The sequence below is a fragment of the Oenanthe melanoleuca genome, chromosome 1 (assembly GCF_029582105.1).
Source record: "Oenanthe melanoleuca isolate GR-GAL-2019-014 chromosome 1, OMel1.0, whole genome shotgun sequence".
In the NCBI taxonomy this organism is placed as follows: Eukaryota; Metazoa; Chordata; class Aves; order Passeriformes; family Muscicapidae; genus Oenanthe; species Oenanthe melanoleuca.
In genome coordinates this window covers 55,507,023-55,527,526 of record NC_079333.1, presented here as the reverse complement: position 1 = coordinate 55,527,526, position 20,504 = coordinate 55,507,023, and the positions used below count along the sequence as shown (strand labels likewise).

The following is a 20,504-nucleotide window of genomic DNA, read 5'->3' as shown; positions in this document are numbered from 1 at the left end:
GAAGGTCTGATCGTTAATGACAGTAATCGACGGAAAAGATGAATTTAGGTTGAAGGGGAGGAAAATGGAAATCCTATGTCTCTGGTATTCAGTCCCCAAGCAAGCAAACACAAGGTGGTCAGGAGAGCCTGAGTTTCTCTGCTTTTGCAGTGCTTGATGATGGGTTTTCAACTACTGCTTAAGCCAGTTAAGGGGATTCAGACATGGAAAAACAAAAATTTTCTCTGTTATGGAGTGGGGCACAGAGGAGACTCAGGTGTAGGTAATCAACAGGGAGGGCCAGACTTTTCTTTTGTGGGATGAGCCACAGTGTGACAAGGTCATCAGCTGGCTTCCACTATCAAGATCCCAGAAATTCTAAGATGGGGGGGACATGTCAGTAGTGTGTAACAACTGAGCAACCTGCCAGATGAGCAAAATGGAGAAGAAGGGGGAAGAGAAGTATAAGTAGAGACACATATTTTGAAAAAAACTATTGCTGCAGCAGAGCTGGTTAGTGTAGGCCCTGCTCTGGAGTGAGATGGCAGGGTCTCCCCAGATGAACCCCCACTTACTGCTGCCTGTCTGGGTAACTGGAGCTGAGCCACTGAGCAAGAAGGGCAGGGCAGGATGGGTCACAACTCAGACCTGCCCCCCATCACACTCCTTTTGGTGTGTCTCTGTTTCCAGCCTTACAAAGGATGCTGTACTTTGTGCTTGACACCACCAGCCCCAAAGGGGTCCAGCACAGTTTATTTTCCAGCATCAAAGCATGCACACACAGACACATGCATGTATGTGCATGTATGCACAGGCAGGACATCCATAAGGGGTGTGAAGGAAACACAAACCTGGACAGACACATGGATAGACACACAGAGCCAGTTGCAGCCCTTAAAAGCATGCCATGTACAGTATTAGAATGAGCCAACAGATGTAGACGGATATTCCTTCCACCCAAAATTTTTGATCCTACCATACCTCAGATACTCAAAAAAAAAACCGCTGAGCTGAGCCTGGTGAGTGACAGGAAACAGAAGAAATCCTAGGGATACATGTGCTTCAGGTATAAGGATGCAAGGTGTCCTTATTACATGGAAAGATTAAATTTCCCCCTCACTTAGCCTGCAGCAGGCCCGGGCCCGCTGCTCCCTTTCCTGGGCTGTGCCCAGGCTGGACACGGGGCTCAGCCGGAGGCTGTTGGCTTGTGCCGCCAGCGAGGTGTTCGGCGGAGCACTCACCGACCTGGCAGCTGCAGCGCCTGCGAGTTCCTGTGGCAAGTGTAAAAAATCAGTTAACACGTTGTTCTATTTTAAAAGCTGTTTGGTTTTTTGTTGTTTTGTTTTGTTTTTTATGACGGCCGTCTGTCTGACGGGGCACCCCTGCTCTCCGCCACGGCGTGCGGGGGGTGCGTGTCCCCCGCAGCCCGAGCCCTGCTCGGAAGCTGGAGACGAGGCCCAGGGGCCGGCTGGAGGGGCCGGCAAAGGGGCAGCAGGGCACAGCCCCGGGAGCAGCTGAAGGGGCTCATTGTGGCCGGGACGGGGCGGGCCGGCGCGGGAGCGGGGCGGGCCGGGGCGGTGCAGCCCCACCGGGGCCGGGGCCGAGCCCAGGCTGCTCTCCCTGCCGCGGCAGCCATGGCAGGGGGCTCCGAGAAGGTGCCCATCGCCCGAGCGGGGCCCGACGATGTGGAGCTGTGCCTGCCCCCCGTGAGTGCTGCCGGCAGGCACCGCGCGGGACAGGGTGGGATCGGGACAGCGCGGGCGTGAGTTGGGATGGGACGGGACCGAGCGGGTCGGGACGGGATGGGACGGGACGGGACGGTAGGGAACGGGTGGGGCCGGTCAGGTCGCGGTGTAACGGGACGGATCGGGACGAAGCGGGCCCGGTCGGGTCCCGGTCGGGGTCGCTGCCCGCTCCCACCCCGCTCTCCGCAGGCGTACGCGGCGGCCGCGCCCCCCGCGCCCGGGCGGCTGCTGAAGGCCGGGGCCGCCGTGCTGATCGCCGGGGCGCTGCTGCTGCTGGCCGGGGCCATCGGCGCCTTCTACTTCTGGAAAGCCACGGAGCGGCAGGTGAGCGCGGCGGCCGGGCCCGGGCGGGCAGCTCTCGCACCTGGGAGAGGCACGGGCTGGAAGCGGTCCTTGCGAGCTCTGTAAAGAGGTCTTTCAGCACACCTGTCGGTTTTTTCCCGTGCTTTCAAAAATCCCAAACACCTAAAAACCCAAAGCCATAATCACGGTCTTTGGTGGCTGTGTGGATGGAGCTTCCTGGAAGCACATTTATTAGCGAACACGAAACACCTCTTTGAGAGCACAGACTCTACATTGATTTTTGCTCACAAATCCTCAGTTAACTCAAACCCCAACAAGTCCCCGGGGATTCACATCCTGGGCAAACTCCAGCTCTCAGGACAAAAAAAGCATTGAAATGTGTAAATTCTTTTTTCACAGCCATCTGCATTCTCGGTCCAGATTCTACCTGGACCCTCAAGTATGTAATGCTATAAATTAACTCATTAACAGGCACCGTTAGTTCTGGTGCTCTGGATGACTGTGCATACACTTAAGTTTGCAGCTGTGGAGCAATTTTTAAAGTTAAGTTTTTTATTTATGATTTCTGGGGTTCACGAGAAATACTTTATGCAAAGAATGAAACTGAGAAGCTGATGATCAAACTTCAGAGCATTAGAACATGTTTACAGATTAACTTTTCTTTCTGTTTACACAGAATTTGTGTTTCAAACATATTTGAAACATGATGGTCCACATATGAATATAACTTCCTCCATAAATCAAATTAGTACCCTTGAGTTTACTTTGGAAGAAGTTTTGCACTGCCTCCGGCCACATGCCAGCCCTCATCAAGGAGAGCCTTGTGTGAATTCCAGCAGCCAGAGCAAAGGTGGCCCTGTGAGATACACCCCCACACATAGGGATAATTCAGATAACCAGAAAGAAAAGTACAAGGTTTTACAGTAAAAGGACACATTGCTGGCCTCCAAGACCTGCTGCAAGAACCATGTGCTTCTCTAGGCTTTTGAAAAGGGAGAGGCATGCACATGGGACACAGGCAAGGGACAGTGCTTGCAGCTCTGAGCAGGTGGGTACTTTTGTGGAGTACAGGACAATGCTTCCCTTTTATAATGCTTCTGTCATCTAAATTCAGCCATACAAATTATGTCACATTCACAGTTTTCATTACGCTTCAAAGTTGATCACTAGGTGAAGACACTAGGAAAGCTGAGAGTTACTTTTCCAAGCTGCCTTCAAATTCAGAAAGCTGCACTTGACTTGCAAATGTTTAGGAAGGAACTGCAAAAATTACATCCAGAGTCAACATTAAAAAAAAAAAAAACAACATAAAAAACAAACTAAGGCAAATTTTGAATTCTTGGGGGTTTTTTTATATCCTTAAATTCTTCCCTAACTGACAGGATCAGTCTCAACTCTAGCTCAGCCCCTATCAGGGGGAGACCATATACACTGGTCTGGTTTTATGGACCACATTCAACAGGAGTCCTAGAAAGCAGAAATATGGGAGTGGCTGTGTATAAGTGAGGAACCATAAATCTTTAGCACCTTAGACTTCCATGAGCGAAGGTGAGAGAAGAAGAAATTTGTCTCTAGTTGTCAGTGTAGATTTTTCATTAAAATGCTGTAAAGGCTTTTTTAAGACCCAAAATAAACTGCTTGTGCAGCACTTTTAGAAGAGCTGCACAAGAGAATCACAAAACCCCTCCACAGATTGTGGTTCTCCAGCAAATACAAACCACACTGTAGCTCTCCTCATTGAAAATAGGATAAGGGCAAATACGCTGACAAGGAAAATACGAGTCTATACAACTTCACATCCAATTTAAACAAAGTTCACATCCATTACAAGCTGGGAAGTATGTTCGTATTCAAGAGGAACCTGTTTTCCTGTGCCTCAGCAGAACATCCTAAGAGATAAATAGGGGTTGGCTCCTTCAGAGCAGGACATTCACGCCTGCTGTCCTTTGGGAATCATGCCAGCATAACAAGCAATTCCTAAAATGTCCTAGAAGAAGGTTTTTAGGTGAGAGTGAACATGGATGTGGGCTCACCCCACTTTGTTTTTGAAGTAAAACTATAAGCACTCCCTGGAATGTGGATCTCAGGTCTCTGGTCCTGCCTGATGCTCAGAGCAAGGACAGCTCTGGGGTCAGAGATGTTGCTCAGGGCTTTATCTAGTCAGGCCTTCAAAACTTGCAAGGATGGAGACTGAACAACCTCTCAGGGCTGGCTGCCCCTGCGCTGAAGTAGTGCAGTGTTGGTTGTTGGAGGGTTATCAAATGCCTGCAGCAGCAAAATTTAGGAGCTAAAGAGGGATATGAGAGTCTGACCCATTGCCTGGTGTAGGAGGAAGGCAGTAAGTAATTACTGGCATGTGCTACCGCTCTTCTATTGATTCCAGGTGTACAACGTTCACTATACTATGAGCATTAATGGAAAAGTACAAGATGGATCAATGGAAATAGATGCTGGAAACAACTTAGAGACATTCAAAACAGGAAGTGGGAGTGAAGAGGCTGTTGAAGTCCATGATTTTCAGATCGTAAGTAGTGCCACTCTTGTCCTTCATGTAACACACTCCAGAGCTGGACTCTTAAGGACACCTACCCTAGCTGGTCTCAGGTTCCAGCCTCCAGCCATCCACAGAAACATTTTTGCTCTCCTGGCTTGCTTTCACAGGGAGACAGGCAGTTTCCTCCAAATCAAAAATCTAAGTGCTTTTTGGAGACCAGCCATGCCAGGTACCACTCCGGGAAGTGGTGTGGATTAGGCTGCATCAGGTTTGTCTCCATGTAAATACTTTGCATTTTCAATCCACTGAGCAGAACTGTGACACGTGACATTGGGCTCTTACTAGCAAAACATTCTGTCAAGCTGTGACACAACTCTCGCATGATTTCATGTGGTTTGAACTGACAAAACCACCTCCCCCAGACATCCCTGTTTGAGGAGCCTAGGGTCAACACAGTGAGCCAAGGAGATACCAAGGAGAGACCACTCTACAGTGCTTGCCTTGGGGAGCTTCCTTTGCCCTGAGGTCAAGGATGGGATCTGCTCTCCATGGCTTGGCCTGGGTTCATCCCCATGGTAGAGGATGGAGGCATTTAGCACAGTTCATGTATCCTTGCACCAAACACCAGGTGCTGTGCCACTTGGGCTGACAGCAAACATATTTGGGCACCCCAGCAACTTATGGCTGCTCAGCACAGAGCCTGCACTAACAGAGCTCAGCAGCTTGGATATAGTGGGTCTCTGAGCTGCCCTGAGCTACTAAAGCACATCTATGTGATCCTGCAGAAACCCATTTACAGGGCCCAGACCCTGCAGTTAAATGTTCTTGGGTGCAAACTCAGGTTTTCAGAGTTAAGCACTCTCCAAGTCAAAGCAGCACCTAAAATAAAGATGCTGCTGCTGCTAGGAAGCATCTCTGCTTCTGGAGGGCTCACCTTTCTCTTGCTGGATCTGTAAAGGCAAGGAAATCCAGCTTCTTGGCTTTTCAGCAAGAACAAACGAATCCAGGAGATGCTGGACCCCAACTTTCCCAACAGCTGTGGTTCTGCCTTTATGCAACTCTCATTAGCATCACCATAGCAACATTATTAGCAGCTGACTAAGAGCATCCGCAGTGAGCTCTTCTCATTTGTCTTTGCCATTTCACATCTGCACAAAAGCACCAGTGCACTGGAGAGATGCTGAATTCATTTTGCCTCCACGTGTGTTGCTGGTGAGGTCCTGCCTGTCACAACCAGGTCATGAATCAGCTCATAATACCAACCAGCTAAAGGAACCTCCCAGGGGCAGTGCCTGCTTGTATAGAGGGCCAGGACAACCTCAGCAAAGGGATGATGCCACTTGGGTTTTCAGCCAACAGTCCACACAAAGCAGAAAGCAACTGAAGACATGTGTTTCCAAGTCTCCCTTTATTTACATCAGCAGTAAAAACTGCTGGTGTTTACATTAGCAGATTGCCTGGCACTGCTGAAATGACTGCATGGTCAGAGAAGTCTTGGAATTTGGCAATATTAGAGTATTCCTAGCACAGTTGGTACACCACAAAGCCTTATGTCCTAACGTCCATCCTTGCATAGCCGTTCCCTCTCTCACTTTTTGTAGTTATTTTGTTTTGAAGGGCGTGTGTCTGGCTACACAGGACCTGTAGACACACAGGACAGGCTTAGTTGCCCCAGTACCATCCATCTCATGCTGCACATGACCACAATGTGCTGAGTTAGAAGGGACCCATATGGATCATCAAGTCCAACCCTGGCACAGCACCATCCCCAAGTGTCACACCCTGTGTCTGAGAGCACTGTCTAAATGCTGCTTGAACTCTGCCAGGTTGGTGCTGTGACCACTAACCTGGGGAGCTGTTCCAGTGCCCAAACACCCTCTGTCTGAAGAACCTTTTCCTGATATCCAACCCAAACCTCCCTTGACACAGCTTTAGGCCATTCCCTGGGGTGCTGTCACTGTCACCCCAGAGCAGAGATCAGTGCTGCCCCTCCTCTTCCCCTCACAAGGAAGTTGTAACTCCAGTGAGGGCTCCCCCCAGTCTCCTCCAGGCTGAACAGACTAGGTGACCTCAGCTGCTTCTCATACAGCTTCCCCTCAAGGCCCTTCACCATCTCCAATTTCCTCCTTAGGATGCTCTCTAACAGTTTAATGTCTTTCTTCATTGTGGCACCCAAAATGCACATAAAGGCATCCATGATACCCCTTCAAGGCAGATGAGGGGTCATACTGACACCCACACCCCTTTCTCCTGGCAGCTAGAGGCCAGGCAGAAAACCAGCACAACTTAAAGGGCACCAGGTAATTATATTTAGGTGGTTGACTGGAGCTTGTGCAACCACATGAAAAACACAGAAGTTTTGCAATTTACAATGAGATATCTAAATTTATAATGTAGAAGAGAGCTCCTTTATGGATACCCAAAAACCTACAGCAGAAACATAGAAACTACAGACAATGGCAAAATGTTGATGCCTGAGGTTCTGGCACAGGGTTGGAAGGTATATCCCAGGACTTGCAGGAAACTTGCTTCCTTCTCTTGTGTAAAACTAGACATTTATGGTTTATGTAATTGCATTCCACCCTAGTAGGCCAGATGAAGTCCCACACACAGATTTCTGCACCAAACTGCCCATCACAAACTTCCCTTTGCTGTCATAGTCACTTAATTTGTACAAACTGAACCAAGGTGCCCCCACATTTTTGCAAAACTGTGTCACAAGGGTACCACATCACCAGCTAACACCATTTCAAGACTGCCTACGTTAGGTGCTAAGTTACAGTTCAAATCATGTCAGCTAATTCCTTAACAGAGCTACTCCAAGTAGCCTACAGCCTGCATGGAAGCACTTACATAAAACACCCCCCACTTTCAGAAATCAAGCAAAAACTTCTAGATCAATTTGACCAAAATTGTGAAGCTACAATGATGAAGTAAGAGCGTTTTATTGCTTCTGGTTTTGAATAAGATTAACCTTCAGACTGAAAATCCAGTGGCACTTCCTTGGGGGTGGTGAGGAGCTGGAGAGCTGTGCACAACTCCCTGCCTTCTGCTTTTGCAGGGCATAACTGGGATCCGTTTTGCTGAAGGAGAAAAGTGTTACATCAAAGCTCAGCCAAAAGCTCACATCCCTGAAGTTGATGCTATGGCTAAAGCAAGCCTCTCATCTGAGCTGGTAAGGGGTTGTTGTTGGGTTTTTTTCAACTAATCTTTGGATAGAGAGAGCCTAAAGGAAGTACTTAAGTACAAATGGCATTTGAAAGCCACTCAAGCTCATGGGAGGGTTGTTGAATGTAGGATAGAATAGCTGAGGATTCATTGATTGGTTGCAAGGAATGAAAGGGTAAGAAAAGGCAAGAAAAACAAGATTGGTGTCAGGCATGTCACTGTGTCCAGGGACATTGTAAGAGGCTGCAGATTAGTGAGTGGGGAAGCCACAGACTGATTTCTACCCGATCCACAGGAGACTTCCATGACAAGAGCACCTGCCTGAGACCAGGCTGTGCACAAGGCTGGAAGGAAGGGCATGGAAGAAGCAGCTCTTTAGTCAGTGCAAAGGAGGACAGTGGGAGACCACAGGAGATTTCTATCAATGCTTTTGAGCAGAAGCATGAACTCCATCACTCTAGTCAGTAAACGGGAATTGTGGAAAACATGGCAAAAATTAAAATTGCAACCCAGAAGAAATAATTTCTTTTAAAAAATATGACTTTGCCTTCTTAGCATAAAACTCTACATGTTAACTAAATTTCATAGAATTTGCATCATAACCAGTACAGAAGCTTCAGTTCTCACCCAGATACCACCAAACCTCCTCAAATTTTCCCAAAAAGCTGATTGCTTTATGTGTTCAAAGCCTGAGTTTTCCAGCACTTAGACCCCCAGACTCGTTGCTCACACAGGAGTGACTCCAGTGACACAAGGAGATCCACAGCCCCTTTCCCTGGGTTTGCTCTGCTCCTGCGAGAATAAAGGCAGATAGAATTAGCTGGGAGAGAGGTGCTGTTAAGGCTGCACCTCCCTGCAGTGGTGCTGTGACTACTGAGCACCTGCTTTAAAAGGAAGGGGAAAAAGATCTCTCCTAATAGAATCAGAAAGGCTGGCAAATGTTACAAAGCCTCCTGAAGCTGGCAGGATTCTCCCCATGATGGGAAAGAGAATTTGCATGGATTCCAGAGAGACAGCTCCATCTTTCCTGCTTTGCCTTAAAGGCAAGCTATTGCTTGAAGTCAAAGTTTGAATTTTTCATCTTTCTGTAAAAACAAAGTCACAGACCTGAAGACATCATCCTAGATAATCAAAAAGTTATTTCTAATTCTACCTGGTGACAGTAAAACTATTTCCTTGTCCTGTTTTTTATGCATCGTCTCCAAAGATGCATCACCTATGTGACTGTTGCAATGAATTGCATGCACCAAGCAGGTGACTTAGTGCTACCACTAAGACATTAACTTTTCCCTGTCACTCAGTTTTCCAGGCCAGATGCACTACAGGAATGGCAAAGTAGTATTTGTTTTTCTAGGCCAAGTCATCTCTCTGGTATGGAAGTATTTAGGAGAAAGTATGCCTATGCTGTTTTCCTACAATGGGCATCATAACAACACTATCTACAAGTAATATGAGTTTTATAGATAGCTAAGTTCTGGCTGCTCACAAGCCAGGATCATTTCAAACAGAAACAAAGGATGTTTTTATTTCTGAAAATTAGAGTCAGATATTTCTGATGTTGTTAAAAGCTTTAGTGATAGAATATAAATAAAGAGCAGTAGACAGATTGGATAGCAAACTTAAATTATTTGAGACCTACAAAATAAATCAATAAACACACTAAAGAAACAACAACTCAAGGGAATAAATTGATCTAGTCAGTTATATAACAAGTCTTGATGACTTTTATGAAAGCAATTTAGAATTTTAACTTTGAAATCATGCTGGTTTTCATGATTCAAAAGTTAGTTTTCTTTTAATATTTCACCGTTGCTATAAAATACTTACACTTTTTATGTAAAATAATACTTTGAACTAACAACTTTAAAGAATCAATCACTGGCATTTTCCTACATTACTTTGAAGATATGAACCAAAAACCTGCAGGGTACACTTCAAAAAGGCAGGCTCCTTTAACTTGCACTTCAAGCTTTTGGTCAATTGAATTGCTTTTACCAAACAGGACCTTTAATCAGACCGATCACATTGACTTAAAACTGGAAGCTGGAGCAGTTCTCAAGCTATAATCCTCTCTAAAACTTTTGAACAAGATTCCACCCCTCACCCTCCCTACACACATTGTAAATACAGTTATATATTGGGAGTATGTCAAATGAGAAGAGGGCATGAGAAAAATGAGGGGCTTGGGTTTTGCTGGTATTTCATTGCTGCTTTGCTGAAGGTGGTAGATGTTCGGTTTCCCCCACCTGAAATTCTGGTGCTTTGAGCTGAAGGATCTGACACCCAGCCCTCATGCATGGGGCAGAAGCCTTCTAGGAGTGAGATGGGTGAAATCATAGCCCCAGCAAAGCTGACAGTGGCTTTGCCCTTCATTTCAGCGGTGGCAGCCTTTTCCCAGGCTTTGGCTCAGCACGATCCGCTCACATTCATGACATAGAAGGATGCTCGGTATTAGTTGCAGTGGATAATTATACAGTTTGGTGCTCAAGAATTAACAGCAAGCAGGCACATGACTGCTCACTGAGCAGCAAAGGATTTATGCTCTTCTATTTGCAGGAAGATGAAATCATGCCTGTGAGATTTGACAAAAACTCCCTTATCTGGGTGGCTGCAGATGAGCCTATCAAGCATAACAGCTTCCTAAGCCCCAAAATTTTAGAGCTTTGCAGGGATCTTCCAATTTTCTGGCTGCGACCAACATATCCCAAAGGTAACATTTCTTTTATTTGAAAAGTATGTTATCTCTCCCTTCATCTGAATGCCTTCCCTACATCAGGTTTGCTACTAAAACTAGCACATCTGGGAAACCAGACTCCTTTCCTCCCTTGCCCTCGCCTTTCTGGGCTTGTGCCAACATTGTGGGTTTGGAGTTTATCTCCTAGATATTTTCCATCCTTGTATTTACTCAGACAATTTGCATAGTCCAACTGGGTGACTTGCTAGGAGATGAAACATTTCCAAGAGAAGTCAGCCTCCTTCTAGAGACAAGACAAACATGTAGGCAGCTGACATCAGGTAGCAGAAACACTGGCCAGAATTGGGGACCACAGCCTCTCCTGTTTTCTACCCAGCTTCCCCAGAGGAATTTAGTGGAGTGGGAGGAAGATGCTTTAAGCCAGCCTGCTGGTGGATGGTTTATAAGACCCTGGGACAGTCCCAGCTCTGAACTCAGGGCCCATAAGCAAGCTTATGCAAATAAGCAAAGGTGTTCAGGAGTCACCAGGAAGATGGCAACTCCTACCAGTAGCTTCCAGGCCTAGGAGGAGAGAAGGCTCAAAAATATTTATTCCTCCTTCGTCCAGTTAATATCAGAACACTTGGATGGGACAACATGTGTGAAAAAACAATTACCACATTTTAGAATACCTGTGGATCCAAGCTACCAGTATTTTCCACTTTCCTCATGATCTTGCACATCCCACTGAGCAACAAAAAAACAGTATCAAAGCTGTCCATAACCAGATGTCCTTGAGAGCAGGGCACCATCCTGCTATAAGAGCATTGTTAAAAAGTGAGATGTGTACAGCTGGTCTTGCTAGTGCTGGAAACTGCTGCTGGGTTAGTATCGTTGACTACAGGCTGGGTGAAAAAACCCCCAACAAATCTCCTCACACACATTTTGCCTCAGGGAGAGGTGGGAGGGGGAAAGGCAATCATACTGGCATTAGCTGCAGACACAACATAGGAAGGCAAGCAGCAGCTCCCATGGCAATGCATATCAAGTTCGCCAAGACACAGTTTTGGCTTTCTCTGCTCTCCATCCTCTCCTTTTTTAATATTTGAAGAAATCACTGAAATACTAGGACACACTCAAGGTAGGATTGTCCTCCGGTGATTATTTCTTCAGATAACCAGTGGAGAGAAATGAAGAGAAACAAGCGCCAATCAGAATCAAACTTTGGTGAGGAAGACTTGGAAGCTGCTTCTGAAGAAGTAAACCCCAGGTCACATGCTGTGCAGCTGACTCAAGAGCTTGGCCACCAGGCTAATGAAACCAGGCCAATGGGACAAGAAACTGATCAAGCATTTAATCCAGACAACCCATACAATGTAAGTATTTGCACTGTAATCTTCCTTCAGAGCCCAGGACTGTGTTGGGCAGGTAACATGGGTAATGTGGGGCTTGTCTTTTTTCTTTTTTTTTAAATCTGCATAGTCTTTGTTTGTTCAGCTTTTCTAGGAAATAACAGGCTTGTTAAAGTAGCAAAGAAGCTCAAAAATGTCTTCCCTCTGTCCTCTTCTCCCAGTTTTCATTAGATTTCCGTCTGAAACAAGCACAAGTGCTTGAGGTTACAAGGTTAAGGCAAATTGATGCCTTAAGTTGCTTTTTGACATTTCCAGGCACATATGGAAACAGCACTGGAGATCTGACAAGGGCAGAACCTTCTAGAAACAAACCAGAGCTGGTCTTGATCAGACAGCTGAGCCCCATAATTTGCTATGTGAAGAGAGTCCAGTAGCTAGAAATAGGCTTAGTTCTCCAACAGAAATTAGCACCAGACATGACTGCTACAGGGAACACAGCAGAAGTGTCTGGGTACAAAGAGATAAAGGTCCAGCCAAATAAATTTCTTTATCAGCCTCTTCTCTATGAGGATAAGCAACCCTAGACTGGCAAGAACCTGACAGAGAAGAATCTGTTTTGAGACAGCAGCAGTGGGTGGAGGATGACTGTCGTAAAACTTGTTCTCACCCTTCAAGAAGCAGCAGCCCCCAGAAAGAGCAGAGGAGCCACCCCGCTGTGTCCCAACACCTCTGCCACGCTGCAGGGACACTGGCTGTGCAGGAGGCACCTTCCAGTCTGCTGCACCAGCGCCAGACAATTTACACCCACCATTTGGTGCAGCAGGAGTAAGTCATTTTAATACAACACTGTCACAAGATAAATGCCTCCTTCTTTGGAAGTAAGTCCCAGCTTTGACTTGACATTTATGCAACAGCAGGAGATCATTATACTGTGACAGCATTCTGCCGAGTTGACATCCCTTAATTAAACTTAAATTAATCACTCCAAATAAAGTGGATCTAAATCGACTCTCTCACGAGGTCAGTAAAACAGCAGTGGCGCTGGAATGTAGCTTCTCCTCACAGCTACTAACGTGACCATCTCCACGAGGTCTGAGCTGCCCTGCCTCTGGAACTGCCACAGGTCTGCTCTTCCAGCCAGAGGGCAGCTGGGCCAAATGGAGAACAGCCAGACAGACTGCCCTCAGTCAGATTTGCCTTCACCAACAGCCTCTGCACCGATGCCTTCACCAGGCTTTCTCAGAGACCGAATCATTGGACTGACAAGGACCATTAATCATGCTCCAGGTCTTTCCTGAAGGATGAAATGAATCCTCCCTAGAGCTGTTTCTCTTTACTCACTCTAAGTGGAGCCTGGATGATGAGCTCAGATGCAGGTATCTGAATTCAAGGATGATGCATCCTTGAAAAGAAAACATCTTCCCTGCTCTCAGGGCTGGGAAGGAGTTGCTGGGGTCTGTAAAAACACCCGTCATTAGTGTCCTGAATAAGCCCAGACAAGGGGTGGGCACCTTTCTGTGTCACTTTTTTTGTTGTGCTGCTGCTTTTCGAAAATGAATGAAAAATGCTAAGGTAAAAAGCTGGACTGATACTTCAACATTTGTGCATTACTGCTGCTTTTCTTGAAACACCAATGGGCAAAGAACAACCCAAGTTTCCAAAAGCAGAATATCTGGTTACCTTTTTTCCCCCAGAGATGAGGAAAGGAATTTTGAAGGGTAAAGAGTTTCAGGTATTTTGTGCGTGCTTTGCTCCATTTAACTTCTTACTGTCAGCTACAGAACAGGCAGAATTCTCACTGTCCACAAAGCAGCTAAGTGTGGTGGGGTGGGAGGGAAGGAATCAGACTGAGACAAGTGCCAAATCCTCAGAAAAGTGCAGGGGACCAGAGGAATAGTTTCCTGAAAGTGCTATAAAAAGCATTAAAATACACTAACTAAAACTAATCATAAAAACCACATAATATATTTCAGGAATTCTCACCTTCATGAAAGATTCAGGTAAGTATCTTGAAATCTTTTCCATTGCTAATATTTAAAAGCTGGGAGAAGGTTACCGTTGCTGAAACTTTTGCAAGGACTGTAGAATAAAAATAATGAAGTTAGAGCTGCCTGTCCTTTCCATTTTACAAGGGTGATCACACCAATTCTACACTTCTGCCAAAGAGAGAAAGACAAACAGAATAATAAAGCGAGATGCATGGGTCACTTGGTGGGAGTTCTGTCAACTGCCCAAGACTGCAGGTCTTACCCTTTGTGGGGATAACAGGAGCATGGATGCATTCTGCTATTCCGTGAGAAGCAGAGCACCAGGATGACATGTAGTGTTTTACATTCCAGCAGCTGGAAGGTGAAGGGATGGCTTTTGACCCCATGCTGGATCACCTGGGCGTGTGCTGCATCGAGTGCCGGCGAAGTTACACGCAGTGCCAGCGGATCTGCGAGCCCCTCATGGGCTACCAGCCCTGGCCCTACAACTACCAGGGCTGCCGCACCGCCTGCCGCATCATCATGCCCTGCAGCTGGTGGGTTGCTCGGATCATGGGCGTTGTGTGACAAAACCCCCTGACCAAAAAAAAAAAACTGGAGCCTTGACAAAATAAGCAGGAATACAATGAACTGGTAAAAGACTACAACCAAAGCAGTGATACCAATCCTGCCTTACAAAATCAGAGCTTGTTCTTCTACACCAAAAGCAAGGTCAGATAGTACAACTGCAAATTAAAATCTCAAATTAATATTCCATTAGCTTTACAAGAGGCAAGGGTGTATACTAGCACTTCCTGAATAAAAAAACTGAGATATCAAAAAAAAAAGACAATATTAAACTTTGCTCATAATTGGTTTAGCATTCCAGAAGCTTGCCCATACATCTAAATTCAAACTTTCAAACTCCTTTCTTTCCAAGTTGTATGTGAAAATTTACATCCAATTAAGCAAGTAGCTCAACTTGTACACTTGGGAGTGCCTTTAATCCATGTAGCTTACTTAAATAAATCACAAGTTAAGTTGCTCCTTGTTGCTATTCAGAGTTGCCAGGTCATTATGAATGGTTATAAACCAATTACAGCATACCTTTCCCACAAAGCTGCTCCAGGGGACACGGGAAAGTGCACATTGTGCTAAATCGGAAACAAACAGCAGGAAAAGGGGCTGTGGAAGGGAATGTGAGTGGCCGCAGAATCAAAACCCTTCACACATCCCAACATCAAAGAAGCCCCAGCATCAAGAATCCTGTATCCATGATACCACTGTAGTGTCTAACGAGTATCTGCTATCCAGCTACTACAGCAAAAGTATTTACATGCAATTGCAGACCAAGGAGTCTCAAGACCCTTCAGAACCTACAACAGCCCCTGTTATTTATAAATCCTTGAACTAGACACTTTTGACACAAGATTACAACCCCTCTTTATTTCACATGGATAGCAGCCATTTACACCAGTTCCTTTAGTTTTGCTGAAGCTCACATCCCTTCCCCAAAAGAGAAACTGTTTACCAGAAGGGAGGGGAAAAAAAGCCGCCTTTTTTTTTTCCATCTCCTTCTCACCTCACCTTTTTCGTTGAGGCAAACTCTGCAATTATTTGGATTGATCCCATTACACATTAAATCTCCAAGGAAGGTACTAAGCTGAAACACTCAAAGGTTGAACAACTTAGTGTTTCTAGCCTTGAAAAACAAAAATAGTGATATTGCACAGCCTTTATCCATACTATGCATCTTGAACCCTACCACTGAGTTTATGGAGCCATCTACATCATCTTTATTAACAAAATGGTTCAATTTTTCTTAAAGTTTGCTTTCTGGAGCATTCATTTTTGTGACTAAACAGCTCTTGAGATGTTGCAAGCCCAGTAATGTTATTAACACTGCATGACACACAGAAAAGAGGAATTAATTTGACATAATCGTGGCTTAAATAAAGACAACCTCATGTGAAATGCTAAACTGCATATCTAAAAAGCAAAGTGTTAAATGAAAATAAGATGAGAATAGAACTCAGTATTTTGTTCTATTGTAGCTTTTTAGTATAAACTTCACCTTCCCTTAATCTGAAGGACAGACTTGCTTTGAAATATTTAAATTATAAACTTCTTAAAGTGGGATTTCAAGGCCTGTTAAATTTGAGTTTCTGCTTTTTAAACTGAAAATGACCTTGATCATTATGCTGTTTTAGAAGTACGTCTATCATATGCTTAGAAAAGTCAGTTTTCCTTTTTTTTTACTGCAGATTAAACAAACACATTAAAAAACTCCAGTTGCTTTCTGTGCTTTTTTCAATGTAAAAGGTGTAGCAATTCTTTCACATACTCATTCAAGAACCATCTGAAGAGGAAAAGAAGGGCATCAGCAAGTGAAACACTGGAGGCAAAGAGAGAAATGTGACTGTGTGTATGTCTAAACTAGACGGTTGCTCTCTTTTGCATCTTAAGGCAACCTGTTATCTGCTTCTCCCTGTGTCCCCCAATAGAACAAACAGCCTTTTTCTGAAGACGCAAAAACAACTTTCTTGTAGGTGCTTTTCATGTCTACACATAGTTAACAAAATTAATTCTTCCTTCACAAAAGCTTGTAATCATTTGCTTTCTGTAGGCAGTCACAAAAAAAATGTAAGAAGCAAAAAAAGCATCCTGCTCATGGATATGGAGCTGTCACATATGGCACAAACGTCTTGAGAACACATCTACACCATGCCACAAAAGCCCCAGTGACCATAAACTTTATCTATTTCCAGAAGACAGGCAACAAAATGCCTTCTCCAACCCAAGCTTCAAGCAATCAAATTCCTATTTACCTTCATATCAGATTCAAAGAGAAAAGTAAAGATCTTGTGCTGCAGCAAGGTTGGAAAAAAAATCCTACTTCAGCATAACATCTGATTTTGAAGGAAAAGTTCTGAGGCAACACAGGGATGGCAGTAAAACCAAAAAGCCAACAGTGTGAAAAGATATTGTGATATTCCCTGCAGTTGCAGCTCAGACTCCAGCTCTAACCCTCCACAGTGATCCTTTCACTGCTGTACAGTATTTACTACCAGTGTTGAAGTTTCTAACTGCCATCACAAATGTAATACCTTGGCACACTAAAGAGGTTACAACATATCACAGCATTTGGGGAAGTATGGAGCAGGGTGTTCCTTGAATCTGACCCTGGGCCAGCAGAAAACAGCTGAAGGCCTTCCTTTGGCCAAAGTTTAGGGAAGGAGAAGAAGAATGAGTTTGTCATCAACAGTGTCTCCCACCACAGGTGGGTGGATGTTTGTCACAGCACTGCAGTTCCATTATCCTTAAAACTTAATTACCCATGTGATTTTACTAGCAGGATTAGAATGGCAGAGCAGATTAGAGCAGAAAAAGGGGCTAGTGAAAAGAGATGGAAAACAGGGAGCAATCCCATATGGTTAAATAGATTGAAAGCCAGTGATGGGAAGGCAGGAGGAATATTTTTTCTATATCTACAGTTCCCTTTCTCCACACTTAAAACAAATTAACCCTTTGTCCTTTTTCATACAAGAATCACCCTCCACTTTTATCTACACTAAAAAGCAAAAAAGCTTGGAGGCATGGAAGGAAGGTGATGTGGCTTCTCCTCCCATGTAACACTTCACCCCTACTGCAGCACAAAAAAAATCCAATAAAGTCTCAGTGAAGAAAAGACTAATCACTTGTTCTATCCAGTGCAGGGGGGAAAAAAAAGTAGTGAAGCACAAAACTACAGTTGGCAATGAACTGATTGCTGATTGACATGTCTGGGTGGACAGAATCTCTGGTCAGAAAGGGCAAAAGAGAGACAACCAGGAGCACCATCTCCTGCTTCTGAGAGGCTCACCTGGCCTTTTACAAACACACATCTACAAACTGGTCTTTCACAAGCAAGTATATCAAAGATGAGAGAGGCGGCCTTAACCTGCAACAGGCGTCTTCCCCGAGAATACGAGCAGAGAGCAATCCCATCTATGGCATTAAATGGCAACTGTTTCATCTTGCTGTCCTGTTCCAGTTTTTGCATCAGTACAAATCAGAGCACTGAGGTGAAACTTCCTCAGTCTTCCAGACAGTACTATCTATAGAAGACCAAAAGGCTTGGGGAAAAAAGCCCTCAAGCAGTTTGAACACAATTATAACATCATCCGCTCTGTCCTTGCAGGCAGTTCTCTTCCTCCAGCCAACTCATTATCAGTGCTGCTACATATTCCACTCACTCTCTCCAGTCCCAAAGGAAATTCCCTTTGTCACATTGTTTTTTTGCAGAGCCTCTATTCAACACCCAAGCTACTGCTAGCATTCTATTGATCTATGGATTCTGGTACGATTTTGTGTGTGTGTGTGTTTTGACAAGAACAAAATGCACTGCTCATTAAGTTCATGAAGCACCTTTCCCCCAGCTTTCTAAAGAAATTTTGTCTACTTATTTAATCCAAGCCCCTCCAAACAAAAAACCCAACATCTCTCCCTCCCCCACAAACACATTCCCCTCTGCCTATAAGGCAGCAAGACTTGCCATTATTGATCAACCTAAACCTGAAGGAGGAACACACACAGATTATCTGCCTGTGCTCAGAAACATGCTGGAATTATGTCTAGACCTGCAAACTTGGCTAACAGTATTGAGATGGACAGGAAGCTCTACCACTTGATTGCTACAAGTTTTAGCCTGAAGCTAAAGCATTATATTTGCATTACATATGCCTCAAGAGTACTTGAGTAGCAATGCATTTTATTTTACTTTTTGCCTTAAGCTAAGTGAATTGAATCTCAAAGCAGTGAAACAGTACCCATTTAATACAAGAATATATTGTGTTTATCTGACATAATACTCCCATGGTCTTTCAGTAAGTGAAAGACAGAGGAACCTCTGCTATGTTCTCTTCTATAAGTAAGAGCAACTTGATTGGCAGAAAACATCTTCAAATTACTTTTTAATTTCTATTTAAGAGATTTTTACCTAGGCTTTTCCCCACAGCAAGCCTTTACTAAGCTCTTGTTAAGTACTCTGAATGACATTTAAAAAGCAAGGCTGGCCAAGAGACAAGAACCCAATTTTGTGACAAAGGGAAGCACTCAGACTTTGTCTTCCTTCTACATTAAAACGAAAGAAATGCTTTTGCGCATAAATAAAAAGCAGCAAAGCACTTATCTGGGAGAATGGAGTTCAAGTACCTATTCCAAATCAAATGAACTCCAATGGTAGCATCCCATATGGACAGACAAATGCTCTACTTTTGAGCAACCAGCTACTCAGAATTCTCTGAAGGTCAAGAAAAGCCTCACACCAAAGTGAAAAATCTTCTCTGAAACACATCCTAAGTATATGCTTTGAGAAACTCTTCCAAGAAGCAGAGACTGTTCAGTAAATGTTAAGAGGTAAGGCACACAAAACCCTTCCTAAATACAACCCACCTCGGTTCATTGCATTCAAAGAGCAGGGTAACATTCAGTTCTGAAGGTTATCAAATTTGAACTTTGGAAAACATGTATAAATTCTGAAGCCAGAAGTGATGCAAAAGAAACCACTGCCCAGCCAGCATTACAGGATAGCAATGATCTAAGTGCATTGAGAAACTGCAATTATATCAAGACTTGCAGTCACAGTCTATATCCAGAAAACCTCTCTTTTTAACATTTGTGAGATTTTAAAATCTCAGTATATCCATACAGTAACAATAGTGGGGAAAAGCCACTGCACTTTCCCAGCATCACTAGGTTCCTATCTAGGTTCCTATTCCTCAGGAGGAACAAAATATATCCTTCCTTCCTTCCTTCCTTCTCTTTAATTTTCAATCATCATTTAATACCTAACAGCTGCAGACTTCACTCATCCTATTAAAAACACCTGTTCTAACAGCCTTTCTATTTTACCAAGCTCATCCAATTGACACTCTAGAAAAATAACACAACCAATACAAAGACAACAAGCAGAATAAAAAGTGGTCAGGAAAACTCATGTAATTAGGAAAGCAAGGAAAATAGCAAACTTCAAACAGCATCCAATGGTTAGCAAGGAATGAAGTGGTTTTCATGCTGCTGTCAATATTTGCAATTAATGGTGTTTCTATGATGACAGAACATTTGGCTATCTCTGAATTCCCAAGAGAGAGTGGCACATGGGCAAGGCACATTTAGCACAATTTTCTAAGTTCATCTTTCATGGATAGAAAGGCTGAGGCTGGAAGGCACCCCTGGAAGCAGCATCTTGAGCCAGGTGCCCAGGAACACATGCAGATGGCTTTTGAGTTTCTCTAGGTCCCTGCAAACTCGTACACAGGAAGTACAAGCACAGACAGTACATAGATTCTCAATTCTTTTTCTCTATTGTTATTTACAATTTGATCATGACAATAAAGCTGCACTGATGGAAATAACTTGCTGTTCTTTAAAAACAACTTGTTCTTTAAACAGTTTCTAGTATTCAGAAATTACAAAACTTAAAGCAACTGCTTGCTGGCTTTGATTCCAGGTAAATTTATTTTTACTCTAGCAGGCAGACAGAGGACCTACTTTTCTGTAAAAATTTCCAGTCACAACAAATTTGCCATGCTCCATGACTGTGACTACAGTTCAACTTATCACACAGGTGGAAGGACTCCAAAGAGGCTATTTAATGTCTGCATCAAGAATAGTAATCTCATCCTCTTCACCAAATGCACATTCTGCTCCTATACATACCAGCTTTTCTTTTGAAGCAATACATTCACATCCTTACCTTTTCTTTACCTATATGCCCTAAGTGATTCCCCTATCAAAAAACAATACTAAAAATGAAATAAAGCAGCTTCCTTATAGAAAAAG

The 20,504-nt window shown here is 44.2% G+C and overlaps 1 protein-coding gene across 1 annotated transcript; it reads left to right on the top strand.

The window, feature by feature from the left end:
- Positions 1-1,551: 1,551 nt before the first annotated feature.
- CNMD (chondromodulin) lies at positions 1,552-17,764 on the top strand. The gene is made up of 7 exons (XM_056493949.1): positions 1,552-1,685; positions 1,914-2,048; positions 4,411-4,551; positions 7,583-7,696; positions 10,246-10,399; positions 11,537-11,739; positions 14,055-17,764. The coding sequence occupies exons 1-7, from the start codon at positions 1,614-1,616 to the stop codon at positions 14,268-14,270; spliced, it is 1,035 nt and encodes a 344-aa protein (XP_056349924.1). The 5' UTR covers positions 1,552-1,613; the 3' UTR covers positions 14,271-17,764.
- The last annotated feature ends 2,740 nt before the right edge of the window (positions 17,765-20,504 follow it).

Coding starts and splice junctions, on each gene's coding strand:
- CNMD (XM_056493949.1), top strand. CDS start 1,614: ATGGCAGGGGGCTCCGAGAAGGTGCCCATCGCCCGAGCGGGGCCCGAC. Junction 1,686..1,913: donor TGGAGCTGTGCCTGCCCCCC/GTGAGTGCTGCC, acceptor CGCTCTCCGCAG/GCGTACGCGGCGGCCGCGCC. Junction 4,552..7,582: donor AAGTCCATGATTTTCAGATC/GTAAGTAGTGCC, acceptor CTGCTTTTGCAG/GGCATAACTGGGATCCGTTT.